We start from the raw sequence: 26381 nt of genomic DNA on the forward strand, positions 1-26381 counted from the left end.
GTTTTATTTGTCTTTTTTATTTATTAAAAAAAGAATTACCTAAAATTTCCTTATGGGTATTTTGGAATTTTTATAAAAAAATTGGTCAAAATTGAAGCCCAGAAGGTAATTTGCTCCAAATTTTGAAAATACAAAGATTTATATGCACATAATAAATAGTATGCATATTTTTTTGTGTATTTTTTATATAGCGAATTAGTTGGAGTTTTTTTTTTTTTTTTTTTTTTTTTTTTTTTTTTTTTTTTTGATATTTGGAATTAGAATTGAAAAAGGAATTGAATTTTAACTAAAATAAAATTACATTTATAATTTGGAATAAAGTGAAATTTGTAAAAATAAATTTCTTATCATTTTGGATAAGAGACGTTGGATATGACATAATTAACCCGCCACATTAACCTACCGTTTTTTTTTTTGAGAAGCTGCCGCAACCCCCCGCTCTCGTCAGTCGTCGCCACCACCTGGGCGTTCGATTGCTATCACACCCAATTCTCTCTCCCTATATCTCCCTCCTTGCACACACATAATCATCAGAAACCAGCTCTCAGTTTTTGGGTTCAAAGGTATAGTTACTCTTTTCTACCACAGTGCACTCTCAGAGTCGTCTAGGTTTGATTCCGAGCTATTTTCGGTTCACTGTTTTAGCTCACGTAACACACACACACACACACACATATATAATGAGGGGAAATATTAAATCCACTGTCACTCCTTTGTTGTAGAGAATAAAGATGATTTTATTTATGCAGCATAAGCTTATTCTTTCCTACCACTTTATGTTTGTATGGCAAATGTTTGTTAAAATGCATAAGTGAATGTCTTTCACTAGTGTACATAAAATATCTGTACTTTTCATTCAACTTCTAGCACTCATTTTTGTTTGATTTTCACTTGGTTCTTAATTTTGAAACATATTCCTCAAACATCTCTTTTTAATTGAGCGAAGGAAAAAAAAATGTTTGGTTCTTTTCTTTTCTTTTTTTAATAAAAAAACAGCTTTTGCAATCAGATTGCTAAAGGTCTTCCTTCATCTTCTGAAGGAAAGAACTTCTGCTTCTGAGATTAATTTTCTATTTTGTTTAATTTAAGTAGATTTTTAATGCCTTCATTCAAATGACCCTCTTGGAAAGTATGAACGATCAAGATCATTGGTCTTAACCCTTAAGGTATAAGGCTTAATAGAAAATGCATGGAATGATTCTATTATACGGTTTGGTTATTTTATTTTATGCTTTATTTGCTAAATTATTTTTTCTGCTCAAATAATTGGTTTTTATAGTTGATAAACCTTTAATAGTGGTGCTTTTCAGGTATTTTTATACTGTGTTCCAATGTTCAAAACTAAATTAATTTTAACTTTAGATATTGACTTGATGTTTTATGAAGCTTGATTGTCTTGAAAATAATTTGCCTCTTGCGTATTGTTTTTCTTCTAAATGGGCACTATGAGACTGCCCATTAGTGTTGGTTGCATATTCCTATTCACTAGGTGAGTCGTATGAAATTTTTGAATGAACACATGCTTCGAAACTGGTTTTTGCAGGTAAACAGCTGTCAGTTGCCGGTTTCTGCATCGTGGAATTTCCTTCCTGTTTGTATCTATGAAGTTTGTAAGTCTCTCTCTTTCTCATGAGGTTGTGCATATGGGTGATTGTGTCCATATCTGTTTTAGGTTTTTGCTACGGAATTGATTGAGTTTGCTTTCTGCAGACATGTTTGAGCAAAGGCAGGGGTTTCCATTTCCCACCATGCCATATACTCAATATTTGTGGGTTCCAGGTCTTACTTGATTGCCCTCTTGACCTTTCAGCTCTAACGATCTTCTCTCCTATTCCTGTGGATTCTTATGTGAGCCCAGACAAAGAAACTTCTGATTGTTCTGAATCTGTTTGTCAAAAGAAACAGAAAATTGAAAAAACCCTTGATGCAAGCAGTTTAATACACGCAGAGCCATGTTATAGAACTGTTAAAAACTTACATCTGTATAATGTTTCTTTTATCGACATTGTGTTGATCTCAAGTCCGATGGGTATACTTGGTTTACCATTTTTAACTCGCAATAAGGGTTTCTGTGCCAAGGTAAGTAAGAAGACAGAATATATTCCTTTTTTCTAAATTTGGTTCTAGTTTCAGTGTAGCCTAATAAAATTGATTTTGCTTGATTGGTTTGGTTGTTAACTGGGTCAGATATATGCAACTGAAGCAACAGCAAGACTTGGTCAGCTTATGATGGAAGATCTTGTTAAAATGCACATGGAGTTCAGGCAGTTCTATGGTCCTGAGGACACTGGTTTCCCTAAATGGATGAAATGGGAAAATCTTGAAGCGCTTTCATCAGCACTGAAAGATATGGCTTTAGGAAGCAATGGGGTGGAGCTTGGTGGTTGGATGCCCTTGTACAGGTAACAGTGTTCATTTGTTAGATAACAGACTTGTACTTATTTTTTGTCCATTCCACCAAATGAACTGTATTGTTCTTTTAGTTTGTTGACTTGGGTAATTGTTCTTTTAGTTTGTTGACTTGTTTATTTATTTATTTTTTTGGCCTGTTAGCTATCAGCAATCTTCAGAAGATTTGCTTTAGTTATATTGTTTTCCAGTTTAATATTGAAGTGTCTGTATCTGTTTTCCTTTTTCTTCTCTCCATCTTTTATTTATTTTTGTATTTTGTATTTTTACCTATTATATCATTTCTGTAAGGAAATGCCCTTTGCCTTGCCTTGCCTTGCCTTATATCATTTCTGTAAGGAAATGCCCTTTGCCTTGCCTTGCCTTGTGGGGAAATTTGTATTTATTGTGTTTTGTGTTATATTATGGAAAAGAAGAAATTTTTAGATCTGATATAAGTTTATTGGAGTTCAAAACGTGTCATTGATTTCCTTCCTAGAGCATCTTTTAATGAAATTTGCGATGAATATGCTAGAATTTCATTTGCATAGACAGTATTTTTCGAACAACCTGGATTTTTTTTATTATTATTTTTGGCTTGTTGTAATGATGGATATTTCTCAGTGCAGCTGATGCAAAGGATTGCATGCAGAATGTTCAGGCTGTTAAATATGCTGAAGAAGCCTGCTACAATGGCACATTGATAATTAAGGCATTCAGTTCTGGTCTGGAAATAGGAGCATGTAACTGGACTATAAGTGGTCCAAAAAGAAACATCACTTGTCTTTCCAGCTCAGTCTTTGTCTCTGCTCATGCAATGAATTTTGATTTCCATGCTCTTCAGGGAAGTGATCTAATTTTATATTCTGATTTTTCATTCCTGAATGTGACGGAAGACCTTGAGGATGATAATTGTTCTGGTCCATCTACCCACAATTTCTCAACTCTCGGGTATTTCTACTTTACACATCTCTAACTATATATCAAGCTGGACTATTTATATATTTTTTATAGCGTCACTGCGGCCAAAAATTACATTGAGATCAAATTCCTGGAAATGTTGAATAAAAATTTCTCAGTTTCATTTAGTGGCAGTGATACCAATGATGATTGGGAAGAAATCACTGAATCTTTGCTTAATACTGATGAGAGTTTAGAAGAGATGGAGAAATTAGCTTTTATATGCTCATGTGCCATGGATTCTGTCAAGGCTGGAGGTTCAGTGCTTATTCCCATTGGACGGCCTGGGATTTTTCTGCAGCTTTTGGAGCAGATGTCTTTCTCCCTAGAATCTTTGACTTTGAAGGTATAGTATCATTTATTCTGAAACTCTCTTTTTTGTGACTATACAAGTGACTTAAACTTTCCCTTGAATGTTAGATGGGGTGGCTTGTTTTAGTTGTTCACCACGATAAAGAACCAATACTGCAACAAAAAGTGAACATTTACTAATTTGACTGGGTAATCTATTTATGCTACAAAGTATAGTTTCGGTAAATAGTTCGATGCCTAGGTTGTTGATTGTCACCACCTAAGGGGTCACCCACTTGATGATTCAGGTTGTACTTTTGCTTTACCCTATCAGCATTACTCTTGGCCATGCCACTTGTTGATTTGGAATGGTTGAGGTCCCAAATAGCTGCGGACTCATGGCAGAAAAAAAAATTGGTGATCTTTGCAATTACTTATCCTTCTTGTTGACATGTCGGTCTGAAGGGGTTGTAGTTATGTCTAGGCGACTTCAACTGTACTAATCCAACCACTGGGGGGTTTAAATGGTTATTGGTGCTTGCACTGCACAACTACACAATTATTATCATTGTTCTTATACCTTTGGATCTACATGCTTAAAATTACCTTTTTTAAAATTTTTATTTTATTTATCTATTTTTATTTTTTATTTTTTGGGTTACTCATTTATACTTCTGAATGGAAGATATACTCAATGGCCAGAGTTATGAGCTCAATAATTTTGATTAGTTAGGAGCAAGCTACGTTGTTGCCTCGGCACCCAAAAGTTGTAGTCAGTTCCCTTTAATCCGTGTTAATTAAAGGGAAAAAGTGAGTAATGGAAGTCTTTTGGAAGAAAATTTAGGTCAAAATATCCTAATTGGTGTAAAGAGGGAGTTCCTGTGAGCACCAAGGCTCGCAAGAACAAGAAAACAGGCAAGGGTTGCGCTGTTGCCGAAGACCAGGACAAGACAACCTCGCGAGAGACGACAAGGACTTGTGAGGATACGGGGTTCAAGGAGAACCTCTAGAGGGGCTGGTCCTCCTCAGTGGGCATGTCTTAGTTTTCTAAGATAACTCCTACCCACGGAGGGCAGGAGGCTTAAGGTAGACTCTCGGAAAATCCCAAGTCACGAGAGAGTACACTTGACTGAAATAGCATGGCGTGGCTCTAGTGAGATTACCCAAGAATACTTTGCTAAATCAGTAGACTCACTGGGAGAGGTGTTGTCGAGGTAGTTGTCTTTGCTATAGCCTGCAAATCCGGATAGTACTCTCCACAGAAGGCACCACAAGAGCTTTCCACCGGTTTTGCTTCACAAGAAGGATTGGTAACATGTCATTGTCGGCACAAACGATGCTGTGCCACAGCCTGTGCGGCTATGTTGTCACATCGGTGCGTGTGGGGTCATCATCCTTCAACAGGAAATTGGGTTGTTGAGGCATGGTGGATATCAAAGAAGGGCTTGTCAGACTGGAGCACAGGTGGCTCACTAGGGTCATAACAGGGGGACTCACGAGGGTCACAAAAGTTACTCGCAGGGGTTTCATATGGGTGCTCCTGGGCTGACCAGAAGGAATAACATAATCTACACGTGGCGCAATAACATGTGCCACGTAGGATGATAACTGTGAAGGATCTGCGTCCTAAGCCTTATAAATATCCAGGGTACTTGTGATGTAGGGAGACACAGCATTCAAGGGCCCCTTCCATCTGATATTCCTTTTGTCTTCTTTCTCTCCCAATCCTCTGCTCTAAAATTTCCTTTACAGTTTTCTAGGTAGTCCCGAGTGTGACCTTTATCCAATTAATCCAAACACGAGACCCCCTTTACAATTGGCAGGGATAATATTCTAAATTTTGTTTTTATTTTATTTCATTTTTCACCTCCAAGTCATGTTCCCTAAATTATAATCATTTTGCTTGTTCTGCAGGTGCCCATATTTATTATCTCTTCTGTAGCAGAAGAATTATTGGCATTCTCCAATACGATACCAGAATGGTTATGCAAGCAGCGACAAGAAAAAGTACATATATTGAGTGCCTTATAAAAGCAGAATTGTCTGGTTTACAAACTTAATAATTTCTTTGTTGTTTGGTCTTGCAGCTTTATTCTGGCGAGCCATTGTTTGCACATGTAGAGCTTATAAAAGAGAAAAAGCTTCATATGTTTCCTGCAGTTCTTTCTCATAAACTATTGTAAGATATTTCCTTCTCTTCAGATGTAAGAAAATCACTTGCTAACATAGCTGTACAGTATTGTATCCAAGAACATTGATATATCACAAGAAACACTTTCTTCTAAAAATGCATTGAAAAAGAAATGCATCCAAACCACCCCTGGAGGTTACTTTTGCATGCACTGTCAACTTGTGCTTGTGATTACCTTATTTTGGTCTGTTCTCTCACCCCTAAGAACTGCTCTTTCTGTGCACAGAACAATTTGGCAGGAACCATGCATAGTATTTTGCCCTCACTGGAGCTTGCGGTTTGGACCTGTTGTTCATTTTCTTCGACGATGGCGTGGAGATCATAACTCTTTACTTGTTATGGAGGTGCCAATTCAATCCTTGAACTACCCTTTTGCCCAATGAATTATCCTAGCGTGTTATGTCTAAAATTCAGCTTTATTTTGTACAATTGGGATAGATGTTTAGTAAATCATTCAATCATTGCACATTCTGCAGGAAGGAGTGGATGCAGATTTGGCCCTCTTACCTTTCAAGCCAATGGCAATGAAAGTCTTGCAATGTTCATTTCTATCTGGAATAAAGTAAGGATTACTCCTTTTTCTTTTATAAATTGTCCACTTTGTGTATTTTATTGATTTCAATTTTAAGCTCATTCTCTCCCCCATCCTCCTCTGTATGTGCATTTATGTAGTGTGTGTGTGTGATTTTTGTCCATATGAGTCATGAATACATCATTACTTAGTGTGGTCCCCGTTAATTGAGGGTGCTGGGAGTGGTAGACTGGATGCAAAACTATCCTTTGGCATTTATTTGCACAAAGTAGCTGCTCTCAAATAAATTATGCATATGTAATTGTATATTGCATTTGGATCTTGAAAGTTAATTCAAAGGCCTTTGTATCACTTTTTCTATGTAGACGTTTTATAAGTAGAAATTGAAATTTAAAATTTTTATGTACCATAAATAAACTGCGAGATGAGAGCATCCTGTCCGCTAATATACAGTCTTATGCACCAATTGGTGATCTTTGTTTTCTTTATGATACCGATTCTTTTGGACATTATTTGGGAAGAAGTCAAATTATCGCATATACAAGGAAAAAACTAAACTACCAATATACAAGGAAAAGACTAAACTACCAATATACAAGGAAAAGACTAAACTACATATATACAAGGAAAAGATAAAACCAAAATATTCTCTAACTAGATCTATTTGAACTTGGCTTTGAGACACTAAATGACCTGGCCTCTAAGTAGATACTTCATGTGAGCAAGAGAGTGTTTTGTATATATATACATATTATGATTTTATTCATATTTATTCTGTCTTAGGCTGTTAGGCTCAATTTTTTTCTGTTAGTTTTTAGGACTTGCTGCAGTATTAAGAATTACAGAATGCAACTTCTCCACTGAAAACCTCTCTCTGGTTTAAATATTGCTTCTATATATTATTGGTGTTTTCGTCCTTTGTTTTTCAGGTTGCAGAAAGTTCAACCTTTGCTGAAGACATTACAGCCAAAGTTTGTCTTGGTAATCATTCAAACTTTTATTTATGAACCTAGCTTTTCTTCGTACTGACACGATGTTTCATGATATCTAATTTGCTATGCAACATACCACTTTTATTAATGAACTCCTTTTTTCTTCTCAACTCTTGATAGGTCCCTGAAAATTTGAAGCTTTATTTTGGGTCTTCAAGTCCAAGAGAATTCTCATTCATTCATTACTGTGAAAACGAATTGCTGCATATACCAAGCTTGAAGGACAGTTCTGAGTTTGATGTTGCGACAGACTTGGCTTCACAGCTCCATTGGACAAACGCAAAAAAGAAAAACATGAATATTGCAAGATTAAAGGGAGAACTTTTTATGGAGCACAGCAAGCATCGGCTACTGCCTGGAAATGAACAAATAACTTCCTCACAGACGAGGAGGCCACTGCTGCACTGGGGCACGCCTGATTTGGACAGTCTTCTGACAGCATTGCAGAAGATGGGAATCAGTGGATCAGTTGAACGAGGCACGGGTGGTGTTGAATCAGAAAATGCTTTTATTGTACGTGTTATTGAGCCCAACAAGGCTTTGATTGAAGTCGATGCAACTAGTACTGTTATTAGCACTTCTGATGAGAACTTAGCCTCCCTCATTTCTGAGGCCATATGTAGCTGTTTAAATGGCATTTAGTAGAAGGAAATCCCCTTTTTTCTTATATATTTTATTTTAGTACTTTCTCTCCATATTTTGAGAGAGATGTAAAAATTGCATATGGTTAGCTCTTTAGTAATTACTGTTGTATTGTTACTTGATGCTCATTTAGAAAAGCTGGGTTGTTTTATATAAACTAGTCATTTGGTTACAATTGAACTCATTTAGTTGGAGTTACAACAGCTCTAGATATCAAAATGTATCACAAGTGGCCTATCCTTGGTCTCACTTGTGAAGAATTGGTCCTCAAGATGCACACATCACCTTGTAAACATGAACAAATATATTGATTTTGGTTCCCATTTTTTTAAAAATTAAATTTACCGAAAAAATAAATATTGATTTTCATGTGCCAATTTTGTCTTCAATCGTTTTATCATCTAATATATAATTGAGTAGGAGCAATTATCATAATTTTTTTTTTTCCCCCTTCAGGGTTGTGGGTCAAATCTTGTTTTTCAACAATGGTGGTAAGATTATGTTTCTTTTTTATACTCAATGGGGGAGTGGGATAGGCTTAAAGGTTTCTTTCTTATCATCTCTCATACCTAAGATGCTATAGAAATTGAAAATGTTTCGGTGATTATGCAAAAGTTTAAATTTTTGTTTCTATCTGAGAAAGAGTTTATAGAATCAAACTGCTAACTTCGACAAAACAAAATAAGTTTTTTGTTGTATAATGTTTTGAAGAGTAACCGAAAGCATGTTTGGTAATGTCTATTTATTAAAATAAATAAATAAATGAATTGGAAGCAAAAATATAAATATATGATTGATAAAAAAATGTCGCAGGTTTGGTAAAAGTAGAGTATATATAAAACACCAAATTGGTTTTGACTTTTGATCAACATTCACAAAACGTTTTGCTACTGTATGAAACAAAATAGTTTTTTCCATACACACTTTTTTCATTGTTTAATACTCGACAAAAACGAAAACACCAAAAATAAAACAGGTACCAAAAACGTGGTAAAAAATCACTAATATGATTCTCTTAGGGGGCAATTTTTCGGAAAAGCAACCAAATAAAAATTGTTGAATCATAGTGTCATAATCGTGAGAGAGAAAATATGAAACATGTCATTTGCTAGCACAAATTTTTTTTTCCCAGAACATATATATATTTTTTCCTTTTCACAATTTTCTTGCTTCAAATGGTTGATGTAGTTTTAGAATAACTTGGAGCATTAATGTTCCATATTTATTTTTTTGCATGCCATGTTCTGGAACCAAGAAAAGCATCTCTTCCGATATTGAAATAAAAAAATATAAATCAACCACCAAGGTTAATAAATAGCGAGGAGTGGCAAATTACGACCCGATCCGTCAATACGATTCGAACGCGACACAAGACAAGTGGGTTTGAGTTGATCTTAAAAGGGTTCGGGTCATAAACAAGTTGACAAGTTGATTAACACGTTTACTTAACCCTGTAGAGTTAGGTTGAGTGATTTAACCCGTGTAATTCGTTTATGACTTGTTTTAACTCAACATGTGATAATCTTGTATATAACATATGTAATATGTTACCTGTTTAAACCCAATTACTATAGATAGTTAAGTCTTTTAATATAAACCTTATTTATGCCTTTTGATTTTTCTTTTGGTTAATTGTGACAATTTATTATTATTTGATTAAATATTAAATGTCTCATTTTGGTCAACAGACTAACACATTTATCCGTTTAATAAACAGGTTGGGTTCTTATTGAGGGTCCTGGATACGATTATTAAATGAGTTGGGTTTAGTATAATACCTTTGTATCGACACGACACGATTATGACCCACGAACACGAATTGCCACCCTTAATATAGTCCAATTATAATATATATATATATATATATATATATATATATAACTTGAGAAGACCCCTAAGCCCAACCTATAATTGCTTCCAATAGGCCCAGTGGCACAGACAAAAAATTAAATACCAAGTAGGCCCACAAGGCAAAAGGCCCAATAGGCTGAATATATCCCTAATTCAGCTATTGGAATATAAACCCTAAGGCTATGCTTGGTACGATGAAAAAGAAAAGAAAGATAACATTAATCATGAGAGAAATGAAAGGGAATAGAATGGAAAGATAATTTTAACCTCCTATTTGGTTGATTAATGAAGAAAAAATATATAAATATAATCATGTTTGGAAAAGAAAAGAAAGAAAACTATTTTAATGAATTTATTATTATACCTTTTTATCTTTTAAAAGATAAATTTATAGATTTAACTATGTAATATAAAAATAAATAATAATTTGACAAAAAGATAGACTAATATTATGTAAAATGAATAAAAAATATGAAACAATTATTTCAGTGATAAATTATATAAACTTCTCACAAATAGAATACAGAAACAATTATTTATGGGCCTAAAAATTTATAGGCCCATGGATGATGGGCCACCAGAAAAAAAAATAATTTTAGGGCAAATTATTTCAGCCTCCCCAGTCGGCCATCTACGTCTATGGTTCTCAACTAACTTCCTCTCCCTCTCTCTCTCTCTCTCTGCAACTGCAAACTACAAAATCTACCAGAAACAGAAGTTGAAAACCCATATATTTCAGTTTATCTATTCGTCTGCAAGAATCAAAAGTTCAAAACCCATATCGGCATATCAATTCTGATTGTTCAAAAAATCAAAACCCATATCTTTCAGTTTCCATCGCCCGCTGTTCCAGTTCGGGTTCGCCGTTCGCAAGCTTCAGCCGCTGTCTCTCAACTCTCAAGCTTGCCCCCCCTCTCTCTCTCTGCAACTGCTAACTTGTATGTATGGATTTTGTTTTAATTTTTTTTTCTAAATCAACTAATCAAGCTCTGTAATTCTTGTTTTGCAAACTAAATCCTATTTGGTGAAATTTTTTATGATCTTTTTTATATAATTTTTTTAGGGCAAATCATTTCAGCCTCCCCAATCGCCTCCATCTCTATTATCGTTCTCAAGTCTGAACTTACCCTCTCTCTCTCTCTGCAACTGCAAACTACGAAATCTACAAGAATCAGAAGTTCAAAACCCATATGTTTCTGTTTATCTATCTGTCTGCAAGAATCAAAAGTTCAAAACCTATTCCCTATATCAAAACCCATATCGGCATATCATTTCAGATTGTTCAAAAAATCAAAACCCATATCTTTCAGTTTCCATCGCCCGCTGTTCCAGTTCGGGTTTGCCGTTCGCAAGCTTCAGCCACTGTCTCTCTTCCCCCCCCCCCCCCCCCTCTCTCTCTGCAACTGCTAACTTGTATGTATGGGTTTTGTTTTAATTTTTTTTTTATTTTAAATCAACTAATCAAGGTCTGTAATTCTTGTTTTGCAAACTAAATCCTATTTGGTGAAATTTTTTACGATCTTTTTAATATAATTTTTTTTTTTTACAGTATAAAGTAACAAAATTTGCATTCCATTTTGAGGTAATCACCGTAATCTACATTTTATTTCACCAAAACAATTTTTTAATTTTATTTTATTTCTATAACTTCTATTTCTGTTTTTTTTGTTGTCAATTATGTCTAAAAGAAAATTTGAATCTGGGCATGAAAAAAGAAGAAAAAAAAAAAAAATCTGAATTGGATTGGATTAGAAATCTGCGGAGATTGAATCTGAAACAATTTTTATCAACTCTCAAGCTTGCCCCCCTCTCTCTCTCTCTCTCTCTCTGCAACTGCTAACTTGTATGTATGGGTTTTGTTTTAAATTTTTTTCTAAATCAACTAATAAAGGTCTGTATTTCTTGTTTTGCAGACTAAAATCAAGTGTAATCTTGATTTTGTGTAAGGGTATAAATTTGGCATCAGAAATAATACATCAAGCCTCTTCTCTTTCCTTCCATTTCTTCCCTTTTTTAGGTGGATAAGAAAGTTACTATTTAAGCCTTGTGATATCTTTCCAAAACCATCCCTTTCCTTTCAACCATTTATGTCCCTCCATCACCTTTCCTTTCCTTTCCTCCCTTTTCCATTGCACCAAACTGACAGTAGTTTTCTGCCCCTCTCTTTCTGTAAAAATGTTAATTCGAACGCAGCAATGGAGGCTGAAGAATAGTGTTGTTCATTTTGACGATAAAAAACTGGTACAGTTTGATTACTATCGCATGATAGTAAAAGTTCAGACAGTTAACTACAACCATGCCTTGGTGGAAGAAGAGAATTACACAGTGACTAAACAATTTGACCCAATTCCGACCACGTCGTTGGTGGATGAAAGATGGTTCTCTGAAATCCTCCATCCATTCCTCTCTACCGTCGGAATCACCAGGATTTCTGACCATAATATTGACAGAATTCTATCTATTTGTCGCGCAATGACGAGTCTTGACACAATCAGTAGCAGTCCTACTGCGGTGCCCGTTCTTGACATGAAGATTTTGGTTGTGATAAAGCTGGCTGAGACACAAATGAGGAGGGCTTTGCCGGCAAGCAAATCATCCGTTGAGGCATTAGAGACAGAGATGCTATTTGACGGTTCTTGTTCAATGGATCAGTGTATCATCTGCTTGGAGAAGTTTCGGGTTGGTTTTGATATGGTTAGTCGATTGCCGTGCAATCATATCTACCATGGAGATTGCATTTCCCGCTGGCTAGAGACCAGTCATTTTTGCCCGGTTTGTCGCTTTGAGTTTCCAACTGATCCCTTGTAATGTAATGTAATTTTTTTATGATAAATTGTAATTTCTGTGATGTTTTCCTGTTTGTTTCATTTTTTCCCCCTTTGTTTTGTAATATCTCTGAGGGAATAAAAATACATACTTTTCTTATTCTCATTTACTGTCTTGTGAGTATATTTATATGAGAAGAGGATGCAATTATATGATGATAGTATGTAATGAATGATGCTTCCCTGTGCAGATGATATGGGACTAATTAGCTCTCAAATTTCTTTCCATCTCTCCAAGGAAATGATCTTACTTTATATTCTGATTTCTTGTTAGTGAATGTCATGGAAGATGTTGAGTTGCTCTGTTCCGGCAACTAACAATTTCTCAAATCTCGTGTATTGATTATGTAATTCATAATAAGAGACTGATAATTTGTTTTCACATAACTTGCATCATTTGTGTATATTGTCTGAAGTAGTTTGGTTTGAGCTCATCCCATTTATATCATTTCATGTAATGGATGAGCTGACCTTTTGCTGAAGACTTAATTCTATGTTTAATTATTATTGCATGTACTGTATTTATTCTTTTGACAAAATTTGTGTATTGTGATTGATATTATCATGAAAATTCTGATGTGTTGATATAAACTATAAAAGGTTGCTATAGCCTATCGTTTTCATTGGTTGCACTGTAAATTTGTTTTCCTATTACACATTGAATTTGAGTGAAAATACACGTTGTTCTTTGTTCTGAATGGAGCCTGCAGCTTGGACCTTCCTGCTCATTTTTCTTGGACAAGGTGTGGGGATCAAAACTCTTTCCTTGTTAATGAGGTTTTTAATTTATTCTTTAAACTACCTTTTTACACAATCCTAGTGTATTATGTGTTAAATTCAGCTTGAAGTTATACAATTGAGAAGAAGTGGATGCAGCTGTCTTACCTTTCAAGGTGATGGCAATAAAGGCCCTGCAATGTTCATTTCTTTCTGGAATAAAGTAAGGACATTTTCCCCAAATTTTGTCTATTGTCAAGTATTAAATTGACTTTCCATTTCACAGGAATATGCTTGTTCTCTCTCTATATATATTTATATATATTGAGCGCATGATTTTAGAATTTATTGATTTTCCTGGTGGAGTTGAATATAGTTCCCTTTGTTGTTTTAAGGCTTAGCTTAGCACAATGCAGCTTTTCCATTGGAATACCTAACTCTGGTTTATATTTTGCTACTATAGGTCATGTCTTGCTTTAGATTCAATTTTTTTTTTTTTTTTTTTTTTAATTTACTGAATATATTGCTGCGACAATTTGTTTGTCGTTCAAATTCACACAATCTTTCATGATATATAGTTTGCTATCTAATCTTTATTTATCTACTTAGTTTGAACACATATTTGCTTCTCTGCTCAAATAATCTGGAGAATATTAGAAGCGGTATTTTGACTCTTCAAGTGCAAATCAATTATGATAATTCTTCTATTTTACATTCTGTTGATCCAAATAAGGCTTGGATTGAAGTCGATGCAACGAATATTGATATTAGCACTTCGGATGAGAATTTAGAGTCCCTCATTTCTGAAGCCATATGTAGCAGTTTGGACAGCATTTTGTTGAAAGAACAAAAGCATCCCTCAGGATTCGTAGCATATTTATGCATGAAGCTACTCTAAATAAGGTTCTTGAACAACATTTATGTAGTTAGCCTTAAATTTTGTGGGCAACATGCGGATTTGTTGAAAGAGAAACATCAAAAGCAACCGAAGTTTATTGATAAATTTAAGAAATGTAGGCATGTGTAGGTGTTTTCATCCGAGCAAGTTCAAAAGGAAGTCTTCGTGGTCTCCTAACGTATTGCTAATGACATGTTGCTGAGGCTGGTTTAGTACAATTTAAATTATCTCTCCTCTGATTTTCATCATTTCAATTTCATATCAAATTGTTGGCAATAACATGTGCCACTTAGGATGATAACTGTCAAGGATCTATGTCAGAAGCCTTATAAATATCCAGGGTACTTGTGACATAGGGAGATAGAGCATTCAAGGGCCCCTTCCATCTGATACTCCTTTTGTCTTCTTTCTCCCCCAATCCTCAGCTCTGAAATTTCCTTTACAGTTTTCTAGGTAGTCCCGAGTGTGACCTTTATCCAATTAATCCAAACACAGGACCCCCTTTACAATTGGCAAGGATAATATTATAAATTTTGTTTTTATTTTATTTCATTTTTCACCTCCAAGTCATGTTCCCTAAATTATAATCATTTTGCTTGTTCTGCAGGTGCCCATATTTATTATCTCTTCTGTAGCAGAAGAATTATTGGCATTCTCCAATATGATAACAAGAATGGTTATGCAAGCAGCGACAAGAAAAAGTACATATATTGAGTGCCTTATAAAAGCAGAATTGTATGATTTACGAACTTAATAATTTCTTTTTTGTTTGGTCTTGCAGCTTTATTCTGGCGAGCCATTGTTTGCACATGTAGAGCTTATAAAAGAGAAAAAGCTTCATATGTTTCCTGCAGTTCTTTCTCATAAACTATTGTAAGATATTTCCTTCTCTTCAGATGTAAGAAAATCACTTGCTAACATAGCTGTACAATATTGTATCTGAGAACAATGATATATCGTAAGAAACATTTTTTTCTAAAAATGCATTGAAAAAGAAATGCATCCAAACCACCCCTGGAGGTTACTTTTGCATGCACTGTCAACTTGTGCTTGTGATTACCTTATTTTGGTCTGTTCTCTCACCCCTAAAAACTGCTCTCTCTGTGCACAGAACAATTTGGCAGGAACCATGCATAGTATTTTGCCCTCAATGGAGCTTGCGGTTTGGACCTGTTGTTCATTTTCTTCGACGATGGCGTGGAGATCATAACCCTTTACTTGTTATGGAGGTGCTAATTCAATCCCTGAACTACCTTTTGCCCAATGAATTATCCTAGCGTGTTATGTCTAAAATTCAGCTTGATTTTGTACAATTGGGATAGATCTTTAGTAAATCACCCAATCATTGCACATTCTGCAGGAAGGAGTTGATGCAGATTTGGCCCTCTTACAATGTTCATTTCTATCTGGAGTAAAGTAAGGATTACTCTTTTTTCTTTTATAAATTGTTCACTTTGTGTATTTTATTGATTTCAATTTTAAGCTCATTCTCTCCCCCATCCTCCTCTGCATGTGTGTGTATGTAGTGTGTGCTTGTGATTTTTGTCCATATGAGTCGTGTGTACATCATTACTTAGTGTGGTCCCCGTTAATTGAGAGTGCTGGGAGTGGTAGATTGGGTGCAATGTGGCTGCTCTGAAATAAATTATGCATATGTAATTGTATATTGCATCTTGATCTTGAAAGTTAATTCAAAGGCCTTCATATAACTTTTTCCATGTACAAGTAGAAATTCAAAATTTAAAATTTTTATGTACCATAAATAAACTGGGAGATTAGATTATTATTATTATGCACCAGTTGGTGATCTTTTTTTAGTTTATGATACCGATTTTTTTGGACATTATTTGGTAAGAAGTCGTTAAATTATCTCATATACAAGGAGAAGACTAAACTACGCATATACAAGGAAAAGACTAAACTACCTATATACAAGGAAAAGATAAAACAAAGATATTCTCTGACAGATACCACCGAGTCATTGACCTAGTTGTAACTTCTCCTCCCCTAATGGGATGGGAGGGGTTCGACGTCCAAGCAGAGAAAAGCTGTGTGATTATGTGTGAGTTGTTTACTTAACCAAAAGAAAAAAAAAGTCACCAAATTAGATGGCATAAAACTTTTATCTTGTCATTTAAGTCATTTTTGGATGACAACTATATCTACCTGAAATTGTCTTTGAGGCACTTAATGACCCGGCCTCTAATTAGATAATTTAGAGTGTATATTTATAATGATTTTATTCATATTTATCCTCTTTTAGGCTCGATTGTTTTCTGTTAGATTTTTAGGACTTGCTGCAGTTTAAGAATTACAGAATCCAACTTCTCTGCTGAAAACCCATATCTGGTTTAAATATTAGCTTCTATATCATTGGTGTTTTCATCCTTTGTTTTTCAGGTTGCAGAAAGTTCAACCTTTGCTGAAGATATTACAGCCAAAGTTTGTTTTGGTAATCATTCAAACTTTTATTTAGGAGCATAGCTTTTCTTTGTACTTACACGATGTTTCATGATATCTCTAATATGCTACGCAACATACCACTTTTTTTAATGAACTCCTTTTTTCTTCTCAACTCTTGATAGGTCCCTGAAAATTTGAAGCGTTATTTTGGGTCTTCAAGTCCAAGAGAATTCTCATTCATTCGAATTGCTGCATATACCAAGCTTGAAGGACAGTTCTGAGTTTGATGTTGCGACAGACTTGGCTTCACAGCTCCATTGGACAAACTCAAAATGGAAAAGCATGAATATTGCAAGATTAAAGGGAGAACTTTTTATGGAGCACAGCAAGCATTGGCTACTGCCTGGAAATGAACAAATACCTTCTTCACAGACGAGGAGGCCACTGCTGCACTGGGGCACGCCTGATTTGGACAGTCTTCTGACAGCATTCACTACAACAAAAATGATTATTCACCGCATTTTATTTACTACATTTAAGCTTTAAAGCTTGTAAAAAAGTAAAAATTTCATTTTTGAATCTAAATTTTATATTAAAAACTAAATGTTAGTTTCAAATAAATTTTTAAAAGAAGCCATTAAAGGACGTCTCCAATGGCGTCAAACCCTCCAAATCTGTGAAGAAGAAGAAGGCACCAGAAAACGAAGATACAGTCGGAGGTGAAGCGCTCGATAGCCTCCTCCTTGTTCACTCAGATCTGTCTGCTCTCATTCATCAGGTATGTTCGAGAGAGAGAGAGGTGTGTATTTTGCTGATAATTTGTTCAATTGCGAAATGAGGAACCCTAGTTTTGTCTGAAACCTTTCAGAAAACCTTGTGCTGCGGTGTGACAGATCGAAGCCCTAGGTGTGTTTTTTTAGGGTTTGCTTCTATTAGATTCTTTTCTCTTCAATTAAATTATGCTTAGTTTTTCGTTCTGTGATTTATCGGCTGCTTTGTTATTCATCGTTATCCTAGTTGTTACTTTTCTGTTTATTATAGTTATTTATTCTGATTACCGTCTTCCAAATTTGATTCGTACAACCCCTACATTTTTTTTGCAAATCATTTTAAGCTTCAGTTATGGCTTTGATTAGTGTCAGGTTGATTTTGCTTATTTCTAGTTAGAAGTAGACGGAGTATTGATCATTTTAAAAATTGAGGTAAAAACATGAAAAATAAAAATGTCATTTTTGTGTTCCCATAACTCCAAAATAGACTATGCCAATAGTGTATGCACATGAATGTGAAAATTGACCCCCAAAAAAAAACAATGTACGAACGTGGCATGTCTTTTGGGTTGATTATGTGCTCTGTTTAGAATGAATAGCAAATGATAGTTTCTGCTTTGTTCGTACATATGATTCTTTTACATTACTTGATCTAATATTCATTGCACTCACATTGGAAACTGTCTTAGTCAATCCACATATAATTAAATTCAAATCGAAAAATATTGATGGAAAATATTCATGACAGCTAATAAGAATTGTAATTCTACCACATTAATATGAACTCTGCCCTATAATATTCCCTTGCAAGTTGTGACAGATGTTAGAAAATCTGTAGTTAGAAACCCCCAATAACATATAATATAAGTATTTCTTGAAATGCTGCTGGAAATATTAAATCCAGCTGTTGACAGTATTTTCGACAAAATGTCGCTATAATGTTTCACTTTGGTATTTCTGTATTGCTTGGCAGTTGATATAATATATGTAATATATGTGTTGTTATTTTTTCATTTTTTTCCCACACCAATCTGCTTTGTAACCGTTGGCTATTGATTCTTGAATTGGATATCTAGGTTACAAAATGTATCGAGATTGGATTGCCAGAGCTCATATTTCTAGTTATTTTTTCCCAGGTAATGTTTAATTGTGTATTGCTTTTCATTGCAATGGTCTAGGTTTCGAGCTTTATACATTTTTTTTTTCTCCTTCATTAGATCCTAAATCATCTTAAGCAGATTGGTGTTTTGTCTCATCAGCGTCACACATCTTAATGTTTTCAGTTTATACCTCATCTAATGAGTGGGGAGAGGCATGTCTTTGACCGCTTTGCTGTTATATTCTCGGTGGTGATTGTTTGGATTTATGCTCACCTACTTACTGTGGGTGGGGAATATAAGAACTCACCTATGAAAACTCAATTAAGCTGCCGAACAGATTGTGCTAGACTTATAGGTGCTGCTCCATCGTAAGGCTAGTTGTTTATCTTCTAATTGATGTTTATGATTCCCGTTATGATGCTTTATGTGATCATGAGTTCCAGACAGTATATCTATAAAAGTATATTCAAATAGGAAAAATCCATGCTAGTTAGCCTACTTTATGCAATAAGCTAGAATAAAGGCTTTGGTGAATGCAAGGTTTAGCTGTTCTCCTGATAACTTAAGGGTGCATGGAAAACCATTGTGGGGTGTCACTGTTGATAACTGTGACTTGTTTTTCTTATGGACATTTTCAGGATTAGAGTGCCATATCCATTTGAATGGGGAGTTCCCACATTCTTGTAGAGGTATTGTGCTTGTTAGTTGAAGCCTGAGATACATCATTAGACATTTGGATTGTTTTTCAGGGAACCATCAACTTGTCACTTCATATTGTTGTTTCCTGTTATGTATCCGTTTCGGTATTTATGTGCTTGTGTCGTGTTTAGTTTCTCTTCTTATGCAGCTGGTCCCATTCCCTAGAATGGAGGTTGGTTAGGTTAGGTAGCTTGATAGTTAGCGTAAAGCTGTAAAACTTTTGTTTATGAGTTGAGTTGTTTCTGCAAAATTTGTATGAAATATCTTATCCAAAGTTGTATTGACTTTCGAAGCAGGCACACTATTGCAGAATCTTTTTGATATTTCTATTGCGACACTTTCCTCCCTGTTAATGGCATAAACCCTCACTTTTCTACATCCATCTTTGAACCTTATTACGAACCTAATTTATATAATACTTGTATTCTATCTCCATGCAATTTTTTGTGTTTCTTAACCATTCTCCAAGTAGAGTTCACATTGCCTAGTTCATTTCCGGATTCTTTTACTTACACACACACACACACACACACACACATATATATTTGTTGTTGTTTTAAGTATGAAGAGTTTGATGCTTTCATAATTGGCATTTTGTACTTTGCATAGCCACATCGATTCACTGGTTTCTTTGGCAGTTTTTAATGTGGATAGCTTTGCGAATTTATTGATCTCTTATGTACTTTTGAAATGTCAACAGTCCACTGGTGCCTTCATTGCTGTGTCAAGGCATGCAAGTGCAACTCCTTTGCCACCTTCTATTCTCAGTCGCGGAGTTGGTTGGCAGGTAAAATTGACTTAGTGATAATTTTGTCTGTATTTTTGCCTTCATTAACACCTCAATGCTAAGCCTAAAAGACTCTAGATATGGCGCAATTTTCCACACTCAATTATTACATGGGCTGCTTCCAAAATGAATAATTAGAATTAATGGCCTACTCAATATTGTTGAACCTCCCCCCAACTAAAAAGAATGGTTCACGCGTAATTTAACTAAAATATTCATCTGACATAGTAGTGGCATTTAACTAAAAAGATGGCTCTTTGTCTTGAAATGATGGGAAACTAATCTGCCATGTCACTTTGAATGTGATTCTTTTGGTCATGAATTATGTTCATAAAGTACTTCTCCAAATTTGACTCTGTAATTGTTAATGTCCCGTGTGTTCTAATCATCTTAATAATGTTCTTTATCGAAGGGAGTGGGCATATTGTTCTCTGGAATATTTGGAACCGGGAATGGATCCTCGGTATCAGTGTAAGATTCTTGTGCAATAAATTTGTAAATTGTGTTGCAAATTTTCATTCTTAATCAGCAGGGGAATAAAACTTGATTTTTCCTCCTATTCTACAGTGAAAATGCTGGTTTGTTAGCATTGACACGTGTTGGCAGCCGAAGAGTTGTGCAGATATCTGCTGGTTTCATGATATTCTTTTCCATACTTGGTAAGTTAGGTGTTATGATGCCCAAATAATGCAAATAATCCATAGTTTAAGTGAACCCATAGTAAATAAACCTTCATTTCCAAGTACATTTGTTAAACATAATTTACTATTCATGGAAATTCGGAGCTGTCTTTGCCTCAATCCCAGCACCAATCATTGCTGCTCTGTATTGCCTTTTCTTAGCCTACGTGGGTATGTGTTACCAAATGTAGAAGTCCCTATTTTATTATAATTTTTCTTCTCGAATCATGAAGCAATTCATGTTCAATAATTTTTCTTGAATTTGCGTTCATAGCAGTCGATCCTTGAAGTTGCTCTTCATTTTTTTGATTCCTGAATTTGCGTTTCATTTAACGATTGTGCGCTTAATTTGAATCTCTACATTCTTGATGATTCATAGCAGTCGATTCTTGAAAGAAACTGTAGAAATCTTCTTTGATTAAAATTGTATGATAATGTTGACCACCTATGTATCCTTTAGGTTTTGGAAAGATCAAATTAAGTGCAGTAGTTATGCTTTTAATTTCAAAGTTACGCACTCAAGTTTGTTGCTTTCTTTTTGCTTCATGGTTTCAGTTTGATTATGTGTTGGCATGAGAATTTTGCTCTTAAATTAATAAGATGTTGTATATGCTGCAGAGAATGAGACTGAAGAACTCCGAAAGGGAATCAAAAGCTCCTTCCCTGCAGAATTGTGCTTTCACAAGAACATTTTTACCCTGCATTCTACCCCCTCTGTTTGCCCAGAGCACCAGAGTAAGTTGCTGCTGTACATTTACCACACTCTTCATACATTTTTAGGCCCTTGTAAACATGTTACTGCTGTTGATGCTGGTGGATTTTTATTTGGAATATGCAGGCTTTCGCTTATAAAAATCCACCAACATTTAAGCGTCTGGTATGCTTTTCCAAAAGGTTTCAGTTTGTTGAACATTCTTCTGAGAATATTAGGGTACATTATCCACAAAAATCCTGTGTTCTTTCTTTCTTTCCATCATTTTTTATTTTTCAGTTTATACTAACATTTTGCAACCTAGATATCCAATTCAAACTTTTTTCCATCAAATTCAAATATACGAATTTGGTGTGGGCACAAATCGAAAGTTACAAGAAAGATAAGGGATGTGGGAAAAAATTCACGTGCTGCCGCTCTTATGAAGCCAGACAATGTGAAATCAATGGAAGAATGGATGGAATTTGTTAGAAAACGTTGTTCTAAAGAGTCCAAGGTAAAAATAATCTCTTTAGCTCTGAATTTTTTTAGTTTATGTTTGAGTAATGTTGCTAGTAAGCCTAGTATGCTGCTGAAAAGCAGCATGAAGTCTAATTTCGATTGCTATAAGTTTCATATATCAGCCCAACGACCTTTTTCTTAGTTTATTTAATAGTAAGTGATAGCTGAGCGTTGCGAGTTCAGTTGGGGGAAAATGTTACAATGTAAGACTTGTCCCACATCAAATCCGATTGGAGAAATGTATGAGTATAAATGGGTGGGTATGCAACACTATTCAATAATTTAAGTTTTTGAATAAATGGGTAAGCGTCAACTCGTTACAGTCAACCTCTAGTTTGGACTTCGGAGTGTACTCTTAGGGCCCGTTTGGACAAGATTTTGTTTTTATATTTTCATTTGAAACAAAAATAAAATTTATGTTGTGGAGTGTGTTCATTTATGATTGAAACATGCCTTTGTTATGTAAATTTGTTGTAAAATTTTTGGTGGCAAAAATATTAGAACATGTTCCATAAAAACACATGTAGCATGATTTAATAACAAAATGGTGAATTAGGCATGTTTGGGTTCTATTCACTGCTACATTGTTTTTTTATTAAAAATATTGAGAAGCACCAATTTTTTATTTCAACATTTGCAATAAATGCGATACTATTGAAATGATTGTTACAATATATCAATCGCAACTAAAATGATTCCTTAGTGCTTAGTGCTGTCAAATTTTTATCTTATCTATATGTCCTTTGTATCAACTTAGTCAAATTGAACTGACATATTTTGATCAGTATTATGGTATGTATGATTTTTCTATTAGAAGCCCTCTTTAATATTTGAAATATTATGATGTGATTTGTGTATTATTTTTCATGAACTCTTAGACTAATCATAAAATTAATTTTAAGATACACTCGGTTCAAGTGTGTGTGTGTGTGTATATATATATATATATAGATAGATCCCTATATAAATATATAACAATTTCTAAATTGTGGGCTGATTTCATATAGAAAACTCGGAATCAGGATTGGGTCATTGCATGAATTTTTTTTTTTTTTTTTTTTTGACTAGTTTATCGTAGATCCCTATATATATATATATATATAACAATTTCTAAATTGTGGGCTGATTTCATATAAAAAAACTCGGAATCAGGATTGGGTCATTGCATGAAATTTTTTTTAAAAATTTCATGATAATCACTTTTCACTTCGCTTATTTTCTTTACTTTCACTTTTTGCTAATAATTTATACGGAATATCTAACAAAACAAATCCTATATAAAAATTAATCAAATCTGTAAGTTGAGCCTAGAAAATATGTAAGACTCGTCTCTTAAAAGAAAATGAAACAAAAAAAAATTTAAATCTTACATGAGTCAATTCTCAATCACAACAATGTTAAACACGGTCGTGACAAACATTCCAAAGCCTAACGAATCAGTCTATAATCTCATCATGGTCGCGTGACAAAGCAGATTAATTGAACAGAACAAAGAGCATTGATTAGGTAAAAGACGAAATTGACCAGCCATTTATTAATAGAAGCACCATGAATGAGACCACAAGGACACTTGTCATGACAAATGTCTTACGTGTCCAGCTGCCATTTGACCCAGTGGGGTGGGGGGGGGGGGTTGAGTCCCAAAAAGACTCCTCATCACACTTTCCCAAAAAAAAAAAAAAAAAAAAAAAAAAAAAAAAAGCAACTTTATCACATGAATAAATTAATAATAAATGATTAGTTGCGGCTTTCTTTGATTGGTCATTTCCATTTCATTTTAGCCGCCTCACATCACACAAGAAATTTTCCATCTTGTAGCAGCCATGGAACCTGTCTTGGAACTTATCCTTGGCTTTGCAATATATATATATATATATATATATATATATAAAATATACTCTATATTTTTTTAAATATTATATATAATTTTAATCTTTATCGCAACTCTTTTTAAAAAATAACATAAATACAACTAGGCTCTCTTTGATATGATAAATGAATGAAGTCTTAATCCAAAAGGGTTATTCTAGACAAAAAAAAAAAAAAGATTTGGGCCCAAGTACCAAATAAAGAATCAGGTCTCCCGATCGATTTTTTCTAATAGCAACTATTTTCTTAAAGGTCAGGCGTGTCATTTGCAAACATAAGTCGACCTGATCCGTGTGTCAAGAACTCCTTACACATCCTATAAATTAGTCGAAGCCAAACCTTAGACATCTTGATTTATCTATAAATTTAATTTATACTTTTTTAATTAGTAGTAGCCAAAAAAAAATAGAAAGTGAATTAGCTAGTGAAACATGTTATTTTGTTACATTTTCTTATTTTTTTATATCATTATTGTATTTTATAACTTTAGTTATTAATATAAATAGGTGCCAAATTTTTAAAATTATAAAAACTTCCTATAACAATTGGTATGACCTAATGGACCAAGTATTTGAAGCATTTTACAAGGTGTTACCACAACTAGCAAGGTTATATTCGTAATTTAAAGCACAGCCACTCCCCTATAAAGGCATAGCCTCTTCATACAACCATTCCCATACCAAAGAAACAAAATGGGACGATTTAATCTCTTCATGGTCCTCATCATCTGCCTGGCCGCCGGTGCAGTCGCCGAGCAATGTGGGCGGCAAGCCGGTGGCCGGTTGTGCCCGGGAAACCAGTGTTGCAGCCAGTGGGGCTATTGTGGGACAACCGATGAATACTGCTTGCCTTCCAAGAAGTGCCAGAGTAACTGCAAGCCTAGCGGCGGCGGTGGTGGCGGAGGCGGCGGTGAAGGAGCTTCTAACGTGCGTGCCACGTATCATTACTATAACCCGGAGCAAGTCGGGTGGGATTTGAACGCCGTTAGCGCCTACTGCTCGACGTGGGATGCCGGTAAGCCTCTCGCATGGCGGCGCCGGTATGGGTGGACGGCCTTCTGTGGCCCGGCTGGTCCTCGTGGTCAAGCTTCTTGTGGCAAGTGCTTAAGGGTACGTCAGATATGAAACTCTCTTAATAATATATATATTTATTTATTTATATATTCATACTATTACATATACATACATTGTATAATTTTATACTATATATATATATATGATGTGTATATATAAAATAACATAGATTAATTGTTGACATTTTCCCAACTCTATTCGATTGTCAAGGATATGAATTGAGTATGTGAAAATTTGACTTTTTTAATTTTTTAATTTTTTTTATCTAACCTGGAGTTGGGACAAACTTATCAAGACCATTGGGCTAAGATGTTTTTACTAATACTGGGCTTTGGGCATTATCAGTTGCTCAGGCCCAATTGGATGGGCTTGGGCAGATGTATTAAAGTTCGATCAGTGCTTGGGCAAACCTCAAGCCCAGCCCAGCCTATTCAAGTGTCAAGTGTCCCAAAGGGATTCATTTCATGGCCCATCTAATATTGTGTTGGCCCACATATATGACCTGTTACTTATTAGGATTTTGCAGAAAATCGACATTTTGTACATCACTTTTTAACTTTTTCTTTTTGGTCTTTGAGCAAAGGACTACTTTTTAATTGATTAATTATTATTATTTTTAAGGGAAGCTAAATTATTAAACAATTTGACAAAGCAAAAATTAATGTGAAATATTTTGAAAATCACATTTCTTGAAATAAATTAAGTATATGGATACAATCAGGAGATGATGCGTAGTTAGTAGTTACCCATTTCTGCCATGTAACAGAAGGATAAAGCAGCACACACACACATTGTTAGAGAACTATAGGAGCTTTTTATGGAATTAATTTTAAGAATCATTCATAATATATTTTTAATACGAGTAGTGACAGAGTACCCGAAAATTGAATACATTCCACTACAAATTTATGTGAGCAAAAGATGATATCAATCATAGTCATAATTAATGACATCACTCCCAAGTCGAACAGTTGAATTTGTCTGACTTTCGAATCACTTATCATTTTCGGCATTTGTATTAGTTTGTATTGACCTAATCACAATTATATTCTTTTGTTATTTATTTTGAATTTGTCTCTTCAATTCGATAGTTTTTCACACACGGAACTGATAATTAGTAATTAATACATATTTTGATTAATAAATTGGATGCAGGTAACAAATACATGGACAGGAGCTCAAACAACAGTGAGAATTGTAGATCAATGCAGTAATGGAGGATTGGACTTGGATGCTGGTGTGTTTAGACAACTTGACACAAATGGAAGAGGATATCAACAAGGCCACCTGATTGTCAACTACCAATTTGTTAATTGTGGTGATGGGATCAATCCTTTACTTTCAATTATTGACCAATATTAATTAATTAAGTCTGTCACACCCCCAATAACATGATTGTAACACCTTTTATCTTTTTCTTTTTTAATTTAATTTACGTTCCTTTGAAGAATAAAGCAAAAAAAGTCGTGTTCTTACTTATTAGTATTATTTTTTGTATGC

General features: G+C 34.6%; 4 protein-coding genes and 1 long non-coding RNA gene across 7 annotated transcripts; all 5 read left to right on the forward strand.

Annotated features, from left to right (window-relative positions):
- Positions 1–385: 385 nt before the first annotated feature.
- On the forward strand, positions 386–8170 carry LOC132299915 (uncharacterized). Its single transcript, XM_059796805.1, has 12 exons — positions 386–563; positions 1544–1610; positions 1711–2079; positions 2188–2402; positions 3013–3339; positions 3478–3694; positions 5554–5646; positions 5727–5818; positions 6057–6174; positions 6307–6392; positions 7292–7343; positions 7475–8170. Exons 2-12 carry the CDS (start codon positions 1602–1604, stop codon positions 7994–7996), a joined length of 2100 nt encoding a protein of 699 aa, XP_059652788.1. The 5' UTR covers positions 386–563; positions 1544–1601; the 3' UTR covers positions 7997–8170.
- Positions 8171–10479: 2309 nt separating this feature from the next.
- LOC132299916 (uncharacterized) lies at positions 10480–12778 on the forward strand. Of its 3 annotated transcripts, none has more exons than XM_059796806.1 (2): positions 10480–10785; positions 11761–12778. In XM_059796806.1, exon 2 carries the CDS (start codon positions 12023–12025, stop codon positions 12653–12655), a length of 633 nt encoding a protein of 210 aa, XP_059652789.1. In that variant the 5' UTR covers positions 10480–10785; positions 11761–12022; the 3' UTR covers positions 12656–12778. The 3 variants fall into 3 exon arrangements, with proteins under 3 accessions (XP_059652789.1, XP_059652791.1, XP_059652790.1); XM_059796808.1 differs by lacking the exon at positions 10480–10785 and adding an exon at positions 11242–11429; XM_059796807.1 differs by lacking the exon at positions 10480–10785 and adding an exon at positions 11436–11690.
- Positions 12779–14870: 2092 nt separating this feature from the next.
- Positions 14871–15511, forward strand: LOC132299917 (uncharacterized). The gene is made up of 3 exons (XR_009480224.1): positions 14871–14988; positions 15069–15160; positions 15399–15511. It is a non-coding gene; the product is annotated as an uncharacterized LOC132299917 (long non-coding RNA).
- A 1521-nt stretch (positions 15512–17032) lies between these two features.
- LOC132301266 (uncharacterized) lies at positions 17033–22979 on the forward strand. Its single transcript, XM_059798535.1, has 14 exons — positions 17033–17176; positions 17322–17468; positions 18537–18596; positions 18744–18928; positions 19199–19243; positions 19914–20046; positions 20459–20517; positions 20614–20705; positions 20820–20897; positions 21187–21248; positions 21345–21461; positions 21565–21657; positions 21743–21934; positions 22947–22979. The coding sequence occupies exons 1-14, from the start codon at positions 17033–17035 to the stop codon at positions 22977–22979; spliced, it is 1440 nt and encodes a 479-aa protein (XP_059654518.1).
- A 1475-nt stretch (positions 22980–24454) lies between these two features.
- On the forward strand, positions 24455–26360 carry LOC132298696 (pathogenesis-related protein PR-4-like). The gene is made up of 2 exons (XM_059795082.1): positions 24455–24917; positions 26037–26360. Exons 1-2 carry the CDS (start codon positions 24501–24503, stop codon positions 26241–26243), a joined length of 624 nt encoding a protein of 207 aa, XP_059651065.1. The 5' UTR covers positions 24455–24500; the 3' UTR covers positions 26244–26360.
- The last annotated feature ends 21 nt before the right edge of the window (positions 26361–26381 follow it).

This window comes from Cornus florida, unplaced genomic scaffold, assembly GCF_030987335.1.
Source record: "Cornus florida cultivar Cherokee Brave unplaced genomic scaffold, ASM3098733v1 CherokeeBrave_3.0.0_Hap2_Chr03, whole genome shotgun sequence".
NCBI lineage: Eukaryota > Viridiplantae > Streptophyta > Magnoliopsida > Cornales > Cornaceae > Cornus > Cornus florida.

Excerpts from the sequence above, each read along its gene's own strand:
- LOC132299915 (XM_059796805.1), top strand. Across the intron at positions 3,340-3,477 it reads CACAATTTCTCAACTCTCGG|TGGCAGTGATACCAATGATG; the intron begins GTATTTCTACTT and ends AGTTTCATTTAG. Across the intron at positions 3,695-5,553 it reads TAGAATCTTTGACTTTGAAG|GTGCCCATATTTATTATCTC; the intron begins GTATAGTATCAT and ends CTTGTTCTGCAG.
- LOC132299916 (XM_059796806.1), top strand. The coding sequence starts at position 12,023 with ATGTTAATTCGAACGCAGCAATGGAGGCTGAAGAATAGTGTTGTTCAT.
- LOC132301266 (XM_059798535.1), top strand. The coding sequence starts at position 17,033 with ATGAATATTGCAAGATTAAAGGGAGAACTTTTTATGGAGCACAGCAAG. Across the intron at positions 19,244-19,913 it reads TGGGGAGTTCCCACATTCTT|CTTTGCGAATTTATTGATCT; the intron begins GTAGAGGTATTG and ends TAATGTGGATAG. Across the intron at positions 20,706-20,819 it reads GATATTCTTTTCCATACTTG|GGAAATTCGGAGCTGTCTTT; the intron begins GTAAGTTAGGTG and ends TTTACTATTCAT.
- LOC132298696 (XM_059795082.1), top strand. The coding sequence starts at position 24,501 with ATGGGACGATTTAATCTCTTCATGGTCCTCATCATCTGCCTGGCCGCC. Across the intron at positions 24,918-26,036 it reads CTTGTGGCAAGTGCTTAAGG|GTAACAAATACATGGACAGG; the intron begins GTACGTCAGATA and ends AATTGGATGCAG.